We start from the raw sequence: 21800 nt of genomic DNA on the forward strand, positions 1-21800 counted from the left end.
ATCAAACCATACCTGTTGATGTGGCCTTATACCCCCGGGATTCCCATCCTGATCTCAGAGTTTAGCAACTGTCCCATTTGGGAATGGGAGAAGGAAAGAGGGGACATTCTGCCTACGACAAAGAAAAGCTCTCAGGCATGAAACAAGAAATTAGATAAAAAGCTGGAAAGGAAACTCGCCACGGACTCCTGGTCAGAACAGTAAAACTCAGAGGAGGCTGCAGGCCGGACGCGGACGGGGTGAGCGCTGCGGACACTTACTCTTGCAGAGGCCCACGTCCCTGTAGAAGGACGGCGAGCACTGCTCCGCGCAGACCCCGTCCTGCAGGACGTAGCCGTCCACGCACCGCAGGCAGTCTGTCCGCAGCGGCCCGCTGCACGCGCTGCACCTCCAGTCGCATTCTAGGAAAGGAAGCCCACGTTAGGTCACCTCCCCCGTCCACCCTCCGTCCCCGCGACTGATTTACGAGGACGCGTCACAGCAGCAAGGGGCGAGGCGGGACGACAGGAGAGATGTCCGAGGAGCGGGCCAGAACGGGGTTTCTGCTTGTAGGAGCCCGAACGCCTCTCTGCGGTGTAGTGTTTCCTAATTATGCTGGACACGGGCACGTACAAGGGTCACTCCAGGCTTGTGCAGAGCCTGCCTGTCCGCGGGGCCGCCGAGGAGCAGGGCCGCCGAGGAGCAGGGCCAACTTAATCTCGAGTCCTGGGCCACAGCGCCCGCAGGCAAAAGCCTGCTCTGCTATAGGGAGGGGCCAATTCGCCTCCACAACCCTCACCTGCACCTCCTTGGAACGCTCCGCAGGTAAAGGGATGTCAGAGACTCAGCCAGGAATGTGTCTGACGCGCCACCAACCCGGCTGCTTGACTCTTAACCTTTCACGAATCAGGGCCCACCCCGCAGAGAGCACCAATGACGTTAGGATTAAATGCGGGATCCAGGAACTGTCTGGAAAGAAAAGGCTTCCAGAAATAACAGGAGACCTCCTGACAGCAGTAGATTCGACTCGCTTCCACGTGACCTGCTCAGTCAGCACCTGAGGAATGCGTAGGGTGGGAAGTGGCTCATCCCCGGCTTCAAGGGGCTTATGTGCTTGTGGGCTCCAACCCTGCATGTGTACCTGTATAATCCAGAAGGATTGTCAGAAACACAGGTTTTCTGGCTCAATGTCAGAACTACTGACATCGTCTCAAGGACTGGGGCACAAGGAAACATGTTGGGGCAGCTGCTGTTGTTTCTGTTCTTGTGATTATTTATGGTTGTTGTGACTGTGGCTGTGGCTGTTAAAGGCCCTGGCAAGTCCTGCAGCCAGAACACTCATGTTTGAGAGCCGACATTCCAGCTGGTGAACTAAGTCCTCATGCATGGAAGGTGGGACAACGTGTAAGTACTTGGGTTTTGAAGACAGCCAACTCTCTGTTGGAGCTATGGCTTAGCCACCGTTTATCTACAGGTCTTACGCACCTTCCTAAACTTATTGGAGCCTCAGTTTCCTCACCTGAAGGCAGAAATAAGAAGAGTACCTATCCCATAAGGCTCTTGTTTTGATTAAAGGGAGCAATGAATGTAAAGAAGTTACCACAGCACCTGGCACACAGTAACAGCTTAATAAATGTTTCGCTGCCAAACTTTTTCTTCACAGAACATTCTGCATTTAGTTCCTCCACACTCCACCATCCACCCCAGCTGAGCACGGAGGAAACGTCTCCTTAGTCACCTTTCTCTTGTTTGATGCAATATTTCTAAGTCCCAAAGAAACAGGTAAATGTGCAAGACGGTACACGTGCTTCCACGGAGATTTATAAAGTTAATCTCGCTCATTTATTTGGCTGAATCAGTCCTGAGGGAGCCTGACTGCCGCCGAGCCTTGAAAACTGCCAGCGTAGTTATGAAATCACTTACAACGCAGAGGATTTGCGATCATCTTGTTTTTCACCGCAAACTGACAACCGCTGTGTAGCAGGGGAAAAATAGGAGAGCTTCTGTGGTCTTGAGCACAGAGACCACCTAGGTTGACAACAGTAGTATTTCTTGGGAGGGAGAGTGTGCAATTTTGCAAAGCCTTAAAGCATCCCAAGCTTACTTGACAGATGTCTGGCCCCATATCTGAGCCCCAGGTTCTTGGGCAGAATGGGGGAGGTGGGAGACAAGTGAAATGGAGAGATGGAGGAGGAAAATGGAACAGAAGCAGGAAAATCTGGCCGTTAACTCTGTTCTTCTCCTTGCGAGCACTGCCACCTAAAGACTGTAGCCCCCAGAATTCCAACCACTAGAGAACAAGGTACTAGGTTTCTGACATTGCTTCCTTATAAACTCCTTGAGCACTGGGACTGTCTTTACTCCTTTCAATCTGTTAAACAGAGATGAACAAATCAGATACAGCTCCTGTCTTTCTTTTTTTTTTTAAGATTTTATTTATTCATTTGAGGGGGGCACAAGTTGTGGGGGAGGGGCAAAAGCAGGGAGACTGATGCAGGGCTCAGTCCCAGGACCCTGGGATCATGATGTGAGCCGAACTCACATGCTTAACTCAGCCATCCAAGCACCTCAAAGCCTGCCTTCATTGAGCTTAGACTCTAGTGACCTAGAGCTGTAAATGTAAGTGCCTCTAGGTCCCAGGTAGGGGTGTAAATCTCTGAAACAGGCCTGGTGTGGTAGAAGGGGCAGTGGTGGGTGGGTAGTGATCTGAAGACGCAAAGGGGCAACGGCTACTCATCTCCAACCGACTGTTGCATTGTGGAGATGTGAGTCCGGTATTGTCAGATCTTCTAATTTTTTCAAAAGAAACAGAAAACCTCCAGTTTTGTATGTGAAGTCTTCTACATTTTAAAATGCATTAGTTAAAGATTTTATAACACTAGAACATTCTGGCACCTGGGTGGCCCAATGGGTTAAGCATCAGCCTTCAGCTCAGGTCATGATCTCAGGGTCCTGGGATCAAGTCCCGCATCGGGCTCTCTGCTCAGCAGGGAGTCTGCTTCTCCCTCTGCCTCTGCCCCTCTCCCCAGTTGTGCGCCTTTTCTCTCTTTCTCTCTCTCTCAAGTAAATAAATAACATCTTTAAAAAACAAAACACTAGAACATTAGGTGGGCCCAAAAGAACCCACATGTCTTGGACCAAATACATCTGGGTGGCCACCTCTGATCTAGTTACTAAAACCTTGCACAGTATCTGGCACATAGTAGGTGCTCACAAATGTTTCCTTAAGAAATAAGTTACATACAAAAGAAGAAAGAAATGACATGCAGGCATTCATAAAACATGATGGCATCTTGCTATCATCACGGAAAGTCTAAACATATGATGGTGTTTTCCCAACTTCGGGGATGAGACACCTACAGTAAAGGGAGGTCGCCCAGGGCTTTACCTCTGCACAGTTCTGCAAGGGCTTTACCTCTGCATATCCTGGTGGAGAAGTCCAGATAGTACTGTGGGGCACAGCTCTCATACCGACATTCCCCAAAGAGCAGGACCTTGTTTGGGTCTCGGCAGGAGGTACAGCCGGCCTGGGAATCACAGCTTCCACAGTGCTCACCGCATGCTGAGCAGATAGGAAAGAAAATGACCAGGTAATTACAATTGCAAATACTGAAGCTCGAATGAAACAGAGACAGATGCTGCAAAGGAGCAAAGCCCTCTCCAACCTGTGCTTTAATTATGGCTCGGAAGCCTCCCCTGTGATCAGCAGAAACAGAAAATGTTTCCCTAATTTTCTAAAATAGGAGAAAGGATCATTTGACTTTCCAGAGAAGATAAATTATAGACCCAAGAATGGAAATCCCACATCCAGGTTGCCCTGTGATTCAGAACAGAATTTATACTCACACCAAGAACTCTGGAACAACAGTCCGGACATGTATTTGAAACTTACTTCTCAAGGATTCAAGCGCCCAGCTGTTCCTGATGTGGATTCAGGATTTTGAGCCATGCCAAGATTAAAGCGAGGCATCAATTTTGTTGTGAAGCTCAGGAAAGCCCACATTTCACACCAGAGAGGACTTCAAGGAGGACTAGCTTATGGATTGGCTCAGTTGTAATTCTCAGCAGCTACTTAATTCAGGCATTCACGGATGATCCCCAAATCCGGTCATGTCTCCATCCTCCCTGACTGAACAACTAGCATTTCTCCATCTCCTCAGCTGTCCGTGCTGGGAGGCTATCCTGATAAGCCCCTTTTTTCTCATTCCTAATCCAATCACTCATTGGATCCTACTGACTCAAGTTCTCCTACGTAATTCTCAGAATTCTTTTGCTTCTGTCCATATCCACACGTGCCAACACATCCAAGCCCTCATCATCTCCTACTGGACTACTGTCATAGCCTCCTAATTGGCTTCCCCTTACCAAGTCTGACCCCCTTGCATTCTATTTTCCATCTATCCACAAGAATGATTTTTTAAATTTGTACTGCTCAAGTTTCAGAGATGTTTCCATCTAGAAACTCATATCTTCCTTCAACCCTGGAAAACTGCCAGCCACCATTTCTGCAAATATCACTCCTCCATCATTCCCTCCATTCTTTCCAACCAGAAATCTTAAGACACACTTGAATCCTCTCAACATAATCTCCAAGTTTCTCATCTTTCACTCTTACTCATTCTTCAGTGACTTCTTTAAGAAGGTCTCCGCCGACTCTCCATTCTAGGGTAAGTCTCCCCGTCACTGCTCTATGGCACTCCAGACATTGCATTCACGCCATACCTAATGATGTTCATTACAATGATTATTTAACTTCTGTATCCTTACAGCTGTAAGCTTCATGAAAGCAAAGACCAAGTTCAATAGTATTCAGAGCCTGACTAGTTCTCTTTCATGTGATGGGTGTTCAATGAACACCTGCACATAAACGGAATAAGCCAGACATTTTAATTATATATATATTCAAGCACTAGCATCTCTGCCTCATTCTGAAATTTTCTCCAAGTACGTATCAGAGGAAAAATCCAGAGAATGAGCTAGATTTTTAGAGTTTTCGATCTAGAGGGTTTCAACATGTGTGGCACAGTGCGGGAAAATTACCTCCTGGTGAGAATAAAAAGGAAGTGCTCTTGTTTCACCTACAAGAAATGTCATTGATATAAAATATTCATTAGAATATGTAGATTGGTAATTAAAGATCCTAGAAAAACTCTAGACTGGATTTTCAAACAGATGGTTTGAGAATAATTGGAAAAGAATCTTTAATTTTTGGAAACCTACATGAAATGAAACTTCCATCCTTTTTTGGCTAGAATTTTTACACATGGTGTATCTTACTTTTGGCAGAGGGTGTGACAAAAATCTCAAAGATAAACCCGGGAATAGAAAAATGAAGTGGGGTCTTGGAGTTACAGGTGGATGTGAAAACGGTTGAAATGCGTCCTTGCAGACGTCAGTAAATGCATCCTCAAAGCTATCAGTAAACCTTTGTAATTAGTAAAAGAAATGCCCTGAGTAGAATACTATCATGAAGTCTTCACTTATTACTTGATCAACATTTTTTAAAAGATTTTATTTATTTGAGAGAGAGAGAGAGTGAGAGAGAGCAAGAGAGGGAGAGGTCAGAGGCAGAAGCAGACTCTCTGTGGAGCTGGGAGCCTGATGTGGGACTCGATCCCGGGACTCCAGGATCGTGACCTGAGCCGAAGGCAGTCGCCCAACCAACTGCGCCATCCAGGCACCCTCAACATTTTTATTAATAGCTTCAATTACAACAAAGAAACCAAGCTAATGATACTTAAATATGCCACATACACCTAATAAGAGACACACAGTCTAATTTCACCATCTGAAAGAACAACGCAAACTCAATTTTAACTAATTGAAGCAATAAACAAAAAATAATCCAAAGAAATAAGTGAAAGCGTAAGTCCTGCATTTTTTTTCTATAACCAGTTGCACAAATAAAGGATATGGGAGACCTGTTCAGACAGTAGTTCCTATAAAAAATGATCTAAGAATTTTAGTTGATTAAAAGCTTATTAGAGGCGCGATTTGGTTACTAAGGAAACGGATACAACGTTCAAGTGAAGAGCCTTCATATGACCTAAATGTCAGCAGAGGCCCCTGCTTGACAAAAGCTACGACACGAAGCCCCAAGGCCAAGCCCTCAGCTTAGAGTGACAGGACGATGCCCCATCGGGAGAGCTGAGAGCGTCTTGAGTTTACTTCCTCAGGCACCTGTGCACCTTCTTACTCTTGAATCCGTCCACGCAGTCTCTCACTCGCCGTCGGCAACTCAAAGTGTGACTCAGCCCCTCTACTGGCTTCGAAAACAAATGGGTTCATGCCGAGCACTGTGCAAGGTCAGAAGACTCCGTGGAGATTGAGAAGTGGGAGCAGTGTCCCCCCGAGGAGCAGGGAGCCCCCGCCACGTCTACCTGAACCCTCCTTCCTCATTCATCAAGCCCCTCCTCGCTTACCAAGACAACCTACAAATAGCTCCGTCCTAGAGCAGTTCTGCTCATACCAGAGCCCCTTGGGTTCTCAGCTTCCGACTCCGAAGGCACGTGGGTTAGGAGCATTTCCTCCGCCTGGGAACAGTCAGACCTCACACGGTATTGTCACGTTGCCGTGACCACATCTGGAGTCCCGGTACCGTGACCACATCTGGAGCCCCGGTACCGTGACCACATCTGGAGTCCCAGTCCTGTGACCACATCTGGAGCCCCAGTACTGTTCTCCCAGGTCCCAGACCCCAGAAAGTACCAAGAGGACAGTGACGAGGGTGGAAAGTGGACCAGAAGCCAGGAAGGGAAGCAGAGCTGTACTGAACCATCATTCATGAAGGGGGAAGGGACCTGACCGCTTAGGAGTCCACCTTCCCTCGGAAACAGGCCTGCTGTCTACCGCAGCTCGGGGACAGGATCATTTCTGCCCCGATGCTCCGTTGGCTCCGGTTCCGCCTGGAGCAGCAAAGCACGAGGGGACAGTTAACTGCAAACTTTGGAAGGCAACCCGAGGAATGAGGAAGGAGACTCACTCTGCCCTGCTCCGGAGGGGAGTTCCAGGGCCCACGAGAAAGACCATCAGACAGCTAAACAGCTACCAGCCCCTGCAATGGGCCCGGCTTTCTCCCGCATCAGTAGAAGTCTGGGAGGGGCAGTGAGAAAGAATCGGGTATGCGGTCGTCCCTGGCCACCCTGGAGTTCTCCTCCTCACCTCTAAAGCACCATGGTTCCAGGTACTGGAAACCTCATTTATTGTCTCTTTTTTAACGTGCCTGCCTCAACTGATTATCCTTGAATTTTAGAGCTCAGCATGTAACTTCTAAACGTTTCTGGAACCAGACTCCAGACATTTCTCTGGCTCTTACTTTCCTCTATAATATGATTATTAATGCCTTCCCTTATACTGGTAGTATTTCCTTTAAAGCCCTTTACTGCACCATTTCTAAAATTGTGAGGCCTGTAATTGTCTATAATAATAAGCATTAGAAACGAACATTGTTGGTTTTCTTTACATACTAGAAACTCAAATATCCAACTTAAGGGCATGCTTTATTCAATCTTCGAAAGAACGAAACTTAGGCTTCAGCTAAGGACTAAAGCTAGGAGATTCTTAATTTCACTGCATAGTCTATGAAACCCTATTTACATGTAGCATAATGAACGTATTTGTGTGGAGATCATCTTGCACAAAGGCAAAGGCTTCTCAGAAAGAAATATTTCATTGCAATTTTTTTTGTCATCGATACGCCATATGAAAGATTCCATTTTTTCTTTTGAACTTTTATTTCTGTGATTCCACTGCTATCAGGAGCCCCATAAATCTAAGACCCTATTTCTCCACCAACCCTCTCTCGCTCTGGAATGGAACATGCAAGTATTTCATTCATGTCTCTTGTGTCAGAGAATCCGCAGATACCGGTAGACAGTTGATATATACAAAGCAAAGTTTTTGCTATAAAAGCAAAGACATTTTTCATGGGTCCAAAAAGGTTTTTTTTAAAATCTCTGGTCTCTCAAGGGGTGATACAAGATGATGAGGTCCGCATAAATTCATTTCGAATGCAGATCTTGGCAAACACCTCAGTGAACAGCAATGCCTCTCTTTCTATCTGTCAAATGTAACTATCTTAAACTGCTTGGTTTGCCTCTCATTCTGGGTGACGATGAGGACACAAATACCTACTCTGCACTGGCAGCCTGCTAGGACACATGCTAAGTGTGAGAACATTCCATGTAGGTACCATTATAATCCCCCTGTGACAGCAAAGAAATGAAGGCCTGGCAGTTAATTCACTTGCTCCCAGGTCACAAAAAACTACTAAGTGGCAAGGAGGATTTGAACAAGTCCAGAGCCCACGTTCCTAACCACTAGTCTATAATCCCTACAATACGGTACTTCCTAGGACATAAAATTGAAATACCAGCACTGCATTTGTTAGCTGTCCTTTTCAAAAGAAAAAAAGTATAACAAAAAATTTTTTTTGCAAATGACACTTCAGTGATTGAAATAAAGTAAGCCACCTCGGCGTATCTCAAAAAATGTTCCTTCGTCTGTGAAGGATTTCCTAATTTCTTTTCTACTCAGATTTGCCCTTTACGTAATTTATCCTAGCTCTTCGTTTGCGCCCGATGTAGGTAATTCATCATATTTTGACTTATTTTTGAAATAAGACATCTATACAAGTAACTCTCATGCAAGACAAAATAATGACTGTTTGAGCAGAAACCGAATGCTCTGTAGCATGTCAAGCCTTGCACATTGTCAATATTCAACAAATACAAACAGAAAACAAATTATACCCAGACAAGTGCTTAGGTCCACGATGGTGGGCTAGAATGAGCTCCACTCGGCTCGGGATCTTGGACTTGAGTTGCTGAGGATAAAGTAAGCCAACATTTTATTTTTAAAATGAGATAACCATGCTCTCTCTCACACTCTCTCTCTCTCAAATAAATAAATAAAATCTTTAAAATGAGATAACCAGAGAACAGAGGCACTAAATGACTGGCCTAAGGTCACACAGCCTGTACTTGCAGAGGAGATCCCCGAGCCCAGCACTTCCTGGTTAGACCGATGTCTGCTCAGGGCATCCATATGCCTTTGTAGCTTAACTTCCTTTTATAAAAATAAAGGCTATCAGGTGAAAATACAGAAGCAAGAACTTCATATTTCCTTCAACGACACCAGAAGATCAGGTAAGGAGAGAAAGTTCATTTTTAAAAACCTACGCTGACAAGCACGGCCGTCATCGAGATAGTGCCCGGGGTAGCAGGCCGTGCTGCAGGTGCCAAGGTGGGACAGAACGAGGTCGGCATCGCACGAGGTGCACGAGAAGGGTCCTGAGCCCTGGCAGGTTCTGCAGGAGGAGTGACATTCTGCAGGGAAAAGAAACACCAAGAGAACCGAGGTTGCCAAGCTGCTCTCCAAAGCAGCCTGGGAGGCATCAATAAAAGCCCCAGCTGAGAGGTTAGCTCAGGGTGTACCGCCCCGAAGCGTGCTTCCCGCCTCCTCTCTCTCTAGGGAAGAACCAATCCTCTCCCGCTACTGCCCCCAAGAAAATTCATGGGGCACCGCCTGCTCCTGTGTTGGGCATTTACTCACTTTTGCAAGCTCCTCTCTCCGCGAAGTATCCAGGGGGGCAATCAGGGACGCAGCGGTCCCCCAGCAGCAGGTACCGGGCATTCTGGCAGCTCAGGCAGATGCTGCCTGTGTGGTGGAGGTCCGCGGTGCAGCGCCGACACAGGGGGTGGCAGTCTGGAGAGGGCGGAGGGAACACACAGAAGGCACAGGCAGAGTGAGCGCGGGGTCTCGCCACTACACCGAAGAGCGGAGGGAGTGTGATTACCCTCGCTGGGCGCAGAGGGCGGGAGAGCAGCCCAAAGGCAGGGCACCCTAGGAAAGGAGACGTCTGGGACCTGTACAAATGGTACGTGTCGAGGTTTTTAGCAAGTGGCCAGGCCCAGCCCAACTATCGAGTTTTCATCCCCTTTCAAATGAACGACCTTCGAATACTAGAACGGCATGCGATAGCTTCTTGCTTGCAGCGCAGAGAGAAGGGCCACATTAATGGCAACGGTACTGCCACCACGATCACGATCAGCGTTTCCCCCAAGAGTCCTGGGAACGCTAGCCCAGCGTGCCCCCACGCCCCCACGCACAGCGCTCCGGAGCGGGGCACGGTGCTCTCCGCAAGCCGCCGTCCTAGGAATCCGGCCTTGCAGAGGCCGCGTACCAGTCTCGGCGGCTGGTAGTGGAGGGGCGGGGGTTAGCAGATACGCGGGCCCAGTCGGCGGAAATCTTTAGTCTTCAAATAGAGGTCAAGTTACACAGAAGAGTTGTGAGCTGAAACGTCGTCTTCACGACCCAATCCATACGTCACAATACAACACAAGCTCTGTTGTCTGAGCTGTGATTAAAGCTGGAAGACAGGGACGCCTGGGTGGCTCAGTTGGTTGAGCAGCTGCCTTCGGCTCAGGTCATGATCCCAGCATCCTGGGATCGAGTCCCACATCGGGCTCCTTGCTCGGCAGGGAGCCTGCTTCTCCCTCTGCCTCTGCCTGCCTCTCTGTCTGCCTGTGCTCGCTCTCTCTCCCTCTCTCTCTGACAAATAAATAAATAAAAGCTCTACGACAGATGATCTGGTAGAGCCAGCGGTCTCGAGGTCTCACCCGTATAATAGTCGTCCTTTCTCTCAAGAACCCGACTGCGTTCAGCTCCCATCCTCCGCCTCATTTTAAGGCGTGACTGTCCTCCAGGTCCTGTTTACCATCCTCCATCCCAAAGACTGGAGAAAATCCACAAATCCTGATTTACCCACCAACATGAAAAAGGAGTAAAGCCTGGGAAACGAAAAGTTAGAGCTCTAACCACAGGCCTTTCCCTCTTTCCCTGTAGGATTCAAAGCACCTGTCCGCCCTTGCTAATGCAGCACTCCGGGACCAGACGCGGCTTGTTCTGCTCAGTCCCGTAGACAGAGACCGTGATCTTGAGCAATGTTTAGATTAAAATATGCTTGTCAATGAGACAGATGGCCTGTCCCCCGAAATCTGTTAAAACAGGTCTTTTCGTCTATATCCTCAGGGACACTTTCTTTGTTGCTGACCACCTAAGGCGTGCCCCCTGCAGAAGGGGGTCTCAGGGACCCCCGCACCCCCGAAGCTATCTGAAGACCCACACGGCCACTTCAGAAGTTGAGCCACAAGGGTCCTCCCTAAAATGCCGACTCTTCTCGTGGGCACAAAAAGGAACGATCCCTACCCCTTCTCTGAACTTTGAGAGTTTCCAATTCCAGGCAGCCTCTTGCCCGTATTAGGAGCAACTCTCGACCTCCTAAGAGCCAAATTAATCCTCATTACAGACCTTCAGTAAAGTATAAAGGAAAGCGAGGGCTGTGTGGAGGGAAAGGATAAGGAGGCTCCGTCCCCTAACTTAGTATCAAGTTTCCACACAATGCTCTCTTTTTCCCGTGCCCTCCTCACAGTGCCAGGAGCCAAAGGGCAGATTCGAAAAGCTCTGGAAGTTACTGCAGCAAACGAAGGGGACCGTGTTTTAGGATTACTTGAATGAGGGGGCACCTGCCAGGGTCGGAAACCTGAGAAACGTGGCCGATTCAAGGCTCCATTACTTGGGAAGTCCACAGCCTCTCCCTCTTTTACACCAGGGCTCACGGAGGGTTCTGGGCTCAGGCGAAGATCCTGCGACAGGATCTGCAGGTGCTCGTGGTCTGGAAACTCGCTGCCTCTGACTGAGGCTTTCTCTGGTGCGTGATGAGAGGAACGAGGAGATGCTTTGAAGAGAGAGTGAGAAGACCTCTGGGGTACTTTGTGGGTACAATAAATAAATATTTATGACTCTGTCTGATCTTGGGGATCTCTAGAAGCCGTTGAAATGACTGTAATGTGCATGAATTACCACTAAAGAAGCTAGCGCTAGGCTATGGACGCTCCCTTCCGCTCTCATGGCCGCCGCTTGTAAGCCTCCCTCCTCCAGGCAGCGCCCCACCCTCCGCCGCCTCCCAGGCCATTCCTTCTTCCACTTCATGCAGCCCCTCAAGCCCAGCTTCCTGTCAGACTCAAAACGTCTCTCTTTACCCATTTTCATTTCATTTCTTCTCTCACAGGATGAAATGGCTCATTCTTGACCCAATTTTCAACATTATTAGAACCTTATTTCAACATTATTGCATTTTCTACCCCACCTCTCTTCACTCTCCTTGACCTCAACCTTGGAACAGGCTCTGCCTCACCAGCACCTCCAAAGCTCTTCTCTACAACCATGCTGCCGTCTCCCGCCTTCCCTTCACCACCCAACCTCCCAGCCTCGCTAACTTGCTGGGACCTGCCTCCCACCTCCACAAGTCTGCTGTGGTACTGCCTTGAAATACCACAGGTTGTCTCTGACCACCACATACGACCAAATGTAATGGCTCCCTCTAATTCCTAACCTACGGGAGATCTCTGTAACACGTGACACCCCTGGATGCCTTCCCCCTGGACTCCCATCCTCCTTTAGTACGCTTTTTCCTGGTGCCCTTCATGGCCAGGTCCGTGCTCTCTGCCACTGACCACCTGGTAAATGTAGATGTTCCTCACAGCCCTGACCATCTGTCTTCCTCCTAATCAAGTCTCATCCTCTGAACGTCCTAACCCAGACAGGGCTGTTTGCTTCGGCTTCAGCCACTAGAAGCCGGTGGAAAGGCCTCAAGAGCCTCAGAGTCTCCAGAATCACTGGAGACCTCTGCCTCCTTCTTCATGGCTCCGCGTGAAGCCTTAAGAAGGCATCACGTCAACTGCTGGACATAGCAATAATGATGGCATAGCCGGAAGCAAGGAGACATCAATAAATGACACCTGAAGAAGTAAAACAACCAACTGCAGGTTGCCCTACGCATCACATTAACACAAGGAAGTTTAAAGTTTTATCTTCCACACAAGATCGAAACTACCTGGGTCTGGAAGTTGGACTCCCCCTTTGTGCGAAGACCCATATTCATTCCCTAGTCATTCATCCGTGGTTTAAAAAGCCACACAGAACAACCATTCCTATGAGTAGATTCATTCTAAAGCAACAAGCCAAGTGACCCCACGTTGATGCGTTCATGCAAACCTCCCTTCCCAGCTCTCTCGTTCACGAGCCCCCGACAGACGACCACTTAAATATGCTCTGAGATCCTGCTCTCACGTCAGTCTGAAGGCTGACTGACTTTTCTTCAGCCAACCAGAGAAGAAAAACAAATTCCTAAAACCTAGGAAACATGTCTGTCTTGAGAGCCTGAAGTCAAAAATCTCTTCATGGAGAGAATTCTTCAGGAGAGCTCAAAATGAGTGATGACGTTCAGGGAAAGAAGCCAAGAATCAGAGCAAATAGAACTTAAGGATTAACACGTCTGTTCTGACTTACACTCAGAAAAGCATGGTTCCCGAGAGCCCACTACAGAACTCAGGGGTGACAGGCTACACGTGGCCAGTCCCACCAGGTAGCACCTTGTAAGCAAGCTGCAGCACCTGTAAACATGCTTCAGGGTCAAGCCCGGGGGCCCCTGAGATCTTCTGCGCAGAAGAGGGGCTGAGTGGGGCTCTGACAGGAGCCTTGAAGTTCTGTTTTTTGGAGTACAAAGTGAGCCATGGAAGAAAATAGGAAAAACATTTTTATAAATATAAATAAATATAAAAATCACCCTAAGTAGCCCTTTCAGAGGAAATAACTACTGACATTGACATTTATCTCTTGGTTCTTTTTCTATATATTCTTACATAGCTTTTTACATAGAGGAGATTATAGTAAATGTTCTCATAAAATATCTTTTTTTTTACTCAGTACTGTCCTCATTTCCACACGTCATCAGGAGCTCTTTGTAAACATCATTCTAGGGACTACATTATATCCCAGCCTTGAGTAAATAAATAAGAAACGTGCACTTTTCATATACAGCTGACCCTTGAAAAACCAAGGGTTAGGGACATGGACCCCCTGCACAGTCAAAAATTCGTGTATAACATTTGGCTCTCCAAAACCTTCACTACTAATAGCCTACTATTGACTGGAAGTCTTACTGATAAACTAAATAATCGATAAACAAATATTCTGTAGGTTATAGATATTATGCACTGTACTTTTACAATAAAGTAAACTAGAGAAAAGAAAATGTTAGTAGAATTATAAGGAAGAGAAAAATACATTTATAGTACTATACTGTATTTTTTTTTTAAAATCTACATATCAATGGACCCAAACAGTTCAAATCTGTGTTGTTCTAAGGTGAACTGTACTTAAACATTAGCTTCTAGTTTGTCCACTTCTGTAACTGAGGCCCTGGTAAGACTTCCGTGCCTTTTAGATAAGTTCCCAAAAGACATGTCAGGAATACAACTCAAACTTTTTTTCTTTTTTTAAAGATCTTATTTATTTATAGTGGGGGAGGGGCAGAGGGAGCAAGAAACCCAAGTAGACTCTGTGCCGAGCGCAGAGACTGGCACTGGGCTTGACCTCACAACTCGGAGATCATGACCTAAGCCGAAATCAAGAGTCAGAGGCTTAACCGACTGAGCCGCCCAGGCGCCCCAATTCATATTATTACTATAGCTCCTGCTGACGGAGCTTGGAATATATATCCAGGATTATACCACTTATTAGACATGTAAAATCTCATGCATGGCCTGCAAAGATGAAGTAGGGAAACATGATCCCCACTTCAAAGATGAAGACACGGAGACTCCGAGGTCGAGTCCCCTGCTCGCACGTCATGACCACACTGACTCCGGGACGTGGACTTTTAACCACTCCAGGCATGAAAACACTCTAAAATTCTGATAGGAATTACAGATTCCACTCCGGAAAGTCTGTATCCGTTTACATGTCCAAGAGTCAGTCATGAGACCGTTTCCTCATAACTCTGCCTGCACTGAGGAACCGAAAAATGGTAAAACAATCTTGGTCAGTGTGGTTGGTGAAAGTTGCAGATGTGTCATGGTTTACATTTATGTTTCTTTTCTTTGAAGTGAGGCTGAGCATTGAAAAATCTTTCCAACAACAAAAGAGTGTTCAAGTGTCCTACAGCTTTCAGTATGGTCAGGAAAGACAGCCCTGGATATAGAATTATAATCGAGTATGAGATATGCGTCATCCAACAATAATTTGAGATATCAACCAGTGAGTTCTTCTCTCATGCGTGGTAAGTAGCCGCCCACTGAACCAGCAAGCATGGGCCCTCACGTGCCCCCCGCGGAAGTTATCAGAATCCGATCTACAACACCATCTACAAACCAAATTCACAGAGCTCAGGGGACAGAGGAAAGATGGACGGGAAAACAAACTTGAATATGCACTGGAACTAACAGGGTGTTCACCACCACCACAACCACTACACGCTCCATTCCTGTGCCCCAGCCCAGAAGAACCCTTCCATTTGGAAAGGAAGAAGGGACGGAGAAACCATTCACTCTACCGTGGCCCTCCCCTCCCACGGGTGGCATATTCAACAACCAACGGTGAAGGGGACTCGGGCTGTGCTTCTTGCCTTAGAAAGGGTTTTCTCCAAAGTGAGACCTGTGTCACAGGCCCCTAGAGATGGCGCACGGTGGGGAGGAGCCACGACAGAGCCTGTGGCAAACACTGAGATGCAGGACTGCCACGGGATTGTGCAGACATTTTGTAAAATGCTAGTGGGTAAGTTATCAGGGCACCGTGGAAGTCTGTAATGGGGTCTCGACCGCATCCAGGAGACAGGGAAGGCCTCCTAAAGAAGGGGGAGCCATGAACCCCCACGGGGGTTAGTTGCAAGAGGAGCTGGAGGGTGAGAGGGTTTGGAAAGAGTTCCAAGAGGGAACACCTGGGCAAAAACCCAGCAGGCCAGCAGAACAGGATGCCTTCAAGGACCTGAGAGACCGTCAACAAGGCTGGATCTTAAAGAACATAGAAAAGACCACTCAAGGACTCGGCTGCCCCAGTTTTAGAATGCCATGAAAAGGAGAAGGTATTTTGTCCTAAAGGCCATTGGGAATGCCATTGTGTGTGTCTGTGTTCTTTGCCAGTCTATTTGCAGAGGCCTCTGGGTTTCTATTACAGATTTAAATGAGAAACTGTTGGATGGAAGGTAACTAGTGACGAGAGAAGACCTGAGAACCAGAGCGAAGAATCAACAATCCAAGGAAACCCTGACATACAGCAGCCCTTAATAGGAACCTTGCTGCGGAGGGAACACGGGTCCCTACTGTTCTTTCCTCTCCTCCCCTCCATTACGTCGAGATGACCCTTTCTGTCACAGTACCCTGCTGCCGAGCTGTTCTCAGGAGGCTTGTGCCTATTGTGCATATTACGAATACTAACGATCCTGGAAGTACTTGGAAGCTGTCAGGACCAGGAATGAAGATCTTGGGTTTCCTCTGAGAAGGAAGGCCGACATACCCTGGGTCTACTTTTCCGGCATGACCTGGGAAGACCTTTCTCAAACCATTAGCTTCAAAATACCTTGAAAAATGAAAACAAAGTAGAATTTGGCTAAATAAGTAGGATCTAGTAGGTAGCCCCGCCTATTTGTTGAATGAAAGGAAAAAAGGTGTTTGGACTTAGAATCCTCGGAAACTGTAGGGAATTTGGAGGTTCACGAAGAGGTCATTGTGGATGGCATCTCCTGGTTTTCAAAATCCACGTCAGGCCAAGAGAAAGGGCGCCACTTGGCTATGTGTGAGACGATTTACAACTGCCTTGTCAGTAGGATTTGAGATAATGGAAAGAGAAATATCCCCACGGCCAGCGACATGTACTAATTACACAGTCCAAACAGGAGTAAGCGGTGGGACGAGCCCCATCCCCGGCGGCTGCAGATGACCGGGCGTCCTGAGGAGCTGCTCCGACACTGGTCACTTCATGCATCGTGAGATCTGCGTGACTATTTTTTCTAAGAACTCAGCGGATTGGGAGACAACTCTTGCATTCTTCCTGGTAGGCGGCGACTGTCTGACAAATCCTAATTCAGATCTTTGCTGGACCCACACTCCAGGAGCACAACTGTCAGAAATTGCGTCCTTAAAACGGCAGCGGTATTCTCAGAGAGGCCGACAAACCACAGAGTGAGTTCCCCTACAGTCCTCCTCACCCCACCGTCCAGGCCCGTTTCCCCCTCAGGTGACATTTGGAACAATTTCACAGGATACGCCAGAGGAAGTTTACATTGTCACTGCTTCATGTGAACCAGGGCTGCGGTTACTCTAATAGGGGAACTGGGTTTCCAACCCACCCATCTAGCGGCCTCTGCAAGGATTAACTCCCATCCTAAAAGCCCCATCTGTAAGGTGAGGCATTTGCATCTGACCTTGCTGTCTATAATCAAACAGGGAGGCTAACCTCAAATATGTCTAAAAGTTGAGTGTGTATCCATTAATTGCTCCAAAACAGAGTCTGTTCCGGAGGCCGTCTCTCAGAATCCCAGCTTTGCTACTCGGTAAATCCTTATTTGTCACGATTTCAATTACAGTGGAGAGTCTTTAAATACAAGACTCATTAAGGGTGACAAGGAAAGAGGAGAGACCCAGGATCCGTTTCTGTGTAGCCTGTTTCGGATTACTGGCATATAATAAGCATGTGGGAGAGGGAGGGCAGATGGAACTCCAGTTGTCTGCGTGTGCGCCCGCTTGCTAACGAACCCAGTGAATTAGCGCCTTAAACAAACAAATTAATGAACACATTGCAAGGGAGGCTGGAACTGGGGTATGAGCTCGGGCAGAAATAAATACATTTCTTGTGTTTAAAGCAAGCAGAGGATTCCATTTGTTTTCTAAATAAACACAGCACGCCGACATGCTACAAATTTAAATAGATAAAAAATATTTTGACTCAGCGGCTGTAATATCCGCTAATATGTCACCCCGCAGCTGTAAGGAAATTACATGTGGTCATCCCCGTGCGCTGCCTTCTTCCAACCACAGAGGCTCTGCTTCGAGGACCGTGAGGATGACCCACAGTCGTGACGGGAGTGCGCGGCAGGGAAATGGCTTATTTCACGTCTTTGGAGCAAAGTCAAAAAAGCTTGAAGATATTAAAGTAAATGTGTACTGTCGAAGCAATGGCTTTGGATGTTGGTTTTATGGGGCAGTGACTCCTTCACTGATAAATAATGACCTATAAAGACGAATTTGGACACACAGTGAGTGTTTAATAATGTCCTGTCAGTCGATGGGGTTCTTAACGCAAACACATTAAACGCGTTTGGAAGCGGTTACGATAATCAGCCCTTGTCTGCTCCGCATCAGGCAACAAGGAAACGGTTTCGCGCCGGAGCTCAGGACGCTGGAAGTGCGTGTGGGATCGGAATGCCGGCGTCGCTTTGAACGTGGACGAGGTACTGCTTGCGAGCCAGGACAGGAGAAACCTGGCACGTAGCCTACAGATGGCAGAGGCGAGAGCGAAGCTTCCCGCTGGGTGTCGGTGCCCGTCCCCGCGGACGGCAAGGGGTCACGAGGCCCTCCGTGCACGTCAGTGCCTCCACCTAGTCTTCCAGCAGCTTCTGCTTTGCTCTTGGTGGACCCCCAGTAGAGGAAAACGTTCCCTTCAGTGAACAGGTATGGATCTCAGTTGGGTGTGAGGCACCATGGAAGCTTCCGCAGGAGACAGAGCACTGAGTCAGCCTCGGCAACTTCCCTTGACATGCTCAGGACAGGGTCTGCCGGAGGAAAGCCGCGCCGGAGATGCAACGGTGTCTTGGGAGGGCCAGAGACTATTTTATCCAAAGGGAATCAGAGGGACTTGAACTTGGCAAGGTGGGGCAGTGCACAACGTGACTAGCGCAGGGAGGAAGCCGGGGAACTCCGCTGCTGTGAATTCTGCGGACTGAAAAACCAGCAAGGGGTGGACAAGAAGTCCGAGAGAGAGAAGGAACGGCCCTGGTGGGTTAAGGGACATGAAGATGGGGCTTGTGGGCGAGCTGTTCCTGTGGGTGAGGTGTCCGGGAGGCAGACAGGTGGAGACGAGGAGATGAATGTCCCGGGGGCCACAGGGACTCCAAGGAGAAGACGGAAAGAAGGACTGCTTCGAGGCGGGAGACGTACACCTGGGAAAGGAGCTGGGTGGGGGCAGGGAAGGAACAACCAGAAAAAAACGGACAGGAAAGACCTGTTAGTTCCCGAAGCTGACATGCCTCAGGCTCGGGCTACAGACGGAGAAGCCAGGGCAAGGGGGCTCCTTACTCAAAGGCAGGCATGAGGGAACAGAGGCATCTGAAAGAAGAAGCAGAGCCCTTGAGGAGAAAAGGTGAGGAAGTGTTTTGTTGGTTTTTTACCAGGTTATGCCATTCTTCCAAATGAGAAAGGAAGCGAGGATGTGCACCGATCTGAGCGAGCGAGGCCTAAGGTGAGGGAAGGGATGAACCAGCTGTGGGCCCTCTGACTCGGCGCTGCCTCCTGCCTGGCTCTCCCGTTCGCTAGCTGCGAAACCTCAAGTAAGTTGCTTAATGTCTCTAATCTCTGCCTTCTGGCTTATAAAATGGACATAGTACTAATCACAGGACAGACCTCCGAGGGTTGCAGTCAAGATTAAATGAGATAATATATGTGAGGAGCTGGCGTGTACTAAATGCTCAATAAACACTAGGCATTACCCTGTCTCTGCAGAAGGCCCAGTCAGAACGGACACTGGTCTGCTGACTGTCATGCCTACGTCTAAGTCACCCTTTCTGCCTACAGCATGTAAACCACAGAGGTTTACACGCGCGGAAGAAACGTAGATAAGTACAGCCTTAGCAGTCTTGCCATCTTTAGCACTGAGAGGACAACCCGCGGGTCTAAGTGCAGTTGTGTTCTTTACGCAAGATTTGCAGTTCCGACAAAGAGAACAGCAATCCTGACCTCACCGGGAGCCCTGCCGCGCTGTAAGCTTGGAAGCAAGGTCTCTCTGTAAGGTAATATATTGTTTAGGAAAAGTCGTATGAAAGAGAACTATACAAGTTCTTCTTTTTTTTTTTTTTTTAAATTTAGGAAGGTACAATTTAAGCATAGGTCATGTTCTTTTTTTTCTGGAAGGTAAAGAAAAGAAACACCTTGGACTATTCAATCATCCTTCAACAGACAGCGTGGTCTCTTAAATAAAACACAAACTGGGAGAATGAGGAGGAGACAATCACTGGACGTTCTGGAGAGAGATTGGATATGCAGTTCACAGTTCAAGCAACAGGACACAGGGTGACAAGATGGGGAATAAGAGAAGAAAGTACATTGCCAAAAAAGAAGATAAGGGAAATAAAGTAGCAAGTGTTTAAAGAAAAAAAGGACAGTAGAAAATTGAAAAAATGTAGAGATAGGAGAGTTAGACCAGATGGGATAAAGTGAGAGTGAACAAGAAAGAGATAAGAAGCAAGAAATGGGTCACACTAGGAAAGATCCTTGCTATAATTACCAGGCGAAGCATTAGAAGGGGATGAGAGTGGTCCCTGAGATGCCAAGTTCCAGGGACTCAATTATGCAGCCTTTCTTGATCACCATCTATGCGCCAGTCACGGGACTGAGAATCCCCATGGAGTAAGAATTCCCATCTCTATAGGAAAGTATCTGGGGACCATCAAATGAAAAGATAAATGAGAAAATGTTTTGAAAAATATAAAACTCCACAAACACACCAGTGTTACTATTACCAATACCATGAGAACCAGACCTGGTGCCAGCTGGAGCCTTGGGTCTCACACTCAACCTCCGGTGGGCCAAGCAGGAAATCCAGTTCCTGCTGATAACTGCCCAGGCCCACAACAGGAAAATGACCACTCCACTGAAGTTATACAAATATACTGGAATGCCAGTTAGGCATGAAAAATGACAATAATGCAGATTCTTCCAATATTTGCCAACACACGGAAATGTATAAATTGATATTTAAGAAAAATGAACAAAGAAATACATAGGTGTGGACTGCAACTATTAAAGCAACTGTTAACTGCGTGTGTCTAGCCACTGAAAAAGATTAAAGTAAGTGCAGAATGATATAAATTATTAAAATTCAGTGTACATTAATGTTTTTCTTTAAAGGTTATGTATTTAATGATGATACATATGATAATAACACACGGCAGCCTAAAACAGCTGCCTTAGCATTTGAAACAGACTAGCAAGGTCTTGCAACTTTTTTTTTTTTTTTAAAGGTTCTTGCAACTTTTCCCAACAACGCTCTCCAAGGCATTTTGTCATGCCAGTCTCTTTTAATCCGTCAATCAAAAAATTGTTCTTGGGCGCCTGGGTGGCTCAGTGGGTTAAGCCGCTGCCTTCAGCTCAGGTCATGATCTCGGGGTCCTGGGATCGAGTCCCACATCGGGCTCTCTGCTCAGCAGGGAGCCTGCTTCCTCCTCTCTCTCTGCCTGCCTCTCTGCCTACTTGTGACCTCTCTCTGTCAAATAAGTAAAATCTTAAAAAAAAAAAAAATTGTTCTTGAGTGCCTGTTGTTAGAATCAACTATATTTATCATTGTAGAGTACAACAAAATGGCTGTATCTGGACTCACTCTGTCTAGGTTCAAACCTGGGCTGTCTTCCAACTTTCATCACTTTGAGCATGTCAGTTATTCTGTGTTTCAGTTCTTTCCTATGTCACATCACTGTTAATATTAAATGCTTTGGAGGATCACTGTTAATCTTAAATGGCAAAATAAAAAAAAAATCTCGCCCTTTGCAACAACATGGACACAACTAGAGGTATTATACGAAGCAAAATAAGTCAATCAGAGAAAGACAATTATATGATTTCACTCATATGTGGAATTTAAGAAACAAAACAGAGGCTCATAGGGGAAGGAGGAAAAATAAAGTAAGATGAAATCAGAAAGGGAGACAAACCATAATCCTAACTATAGGGAACAAGCTGCTGGTTCCTGGAGGGAAGAGGGAGGGCGGAATGGGG

The 21800-nt window shown here is 47.3% G+C and overlaps 1 protein-coding gene across 1 annotated transcript in view; it reads right to left on the reverse strand.

Annotated features, from left to right (window-relative positions):
* FRAS1 (Fraser extracellular matrix complex subunit 1) overlaps positions 1 to 21800 on the reverse strand; it is a 405465-nt gene that overhangs the window by 150622 nt on the left and 233043 nt on the right. The window contains exons 21-24 of the mRNA XM_044225418.1: positions 9532 to 9684; positions 9159 to 9305; positions 3395 to 3541; positions 261 to 401 (exon numbers count right to left, since the gene is read on the reverse strand). Coding sequence (XP_044081353.1) covers positions 261 to 401; positions 3395 to 3541; positions 9159 to 9305; positions 9532 to 9684 — 588 coding nt within the window. The remainder of the gene's footprint in view (positions 1 to 260; positions 402 to 3394; positions 3542 to 9158; positions 9306 to 9531; positions 9685 to 21800) is intronic.

This window comes from Neovison vison, chromosome 11, assembly GCF_020171115.1.
Source record: "Neovison vison isolate M4711 chromosome 11, ASM_NN_V1, whole genome shotgun sequence".
Classification (NCBI taxonomy): Eukaryota; Metazoa; Chordata; class Mammalia; order Carnivora; family Mustelidae; genus Neogale; species Neogale vison.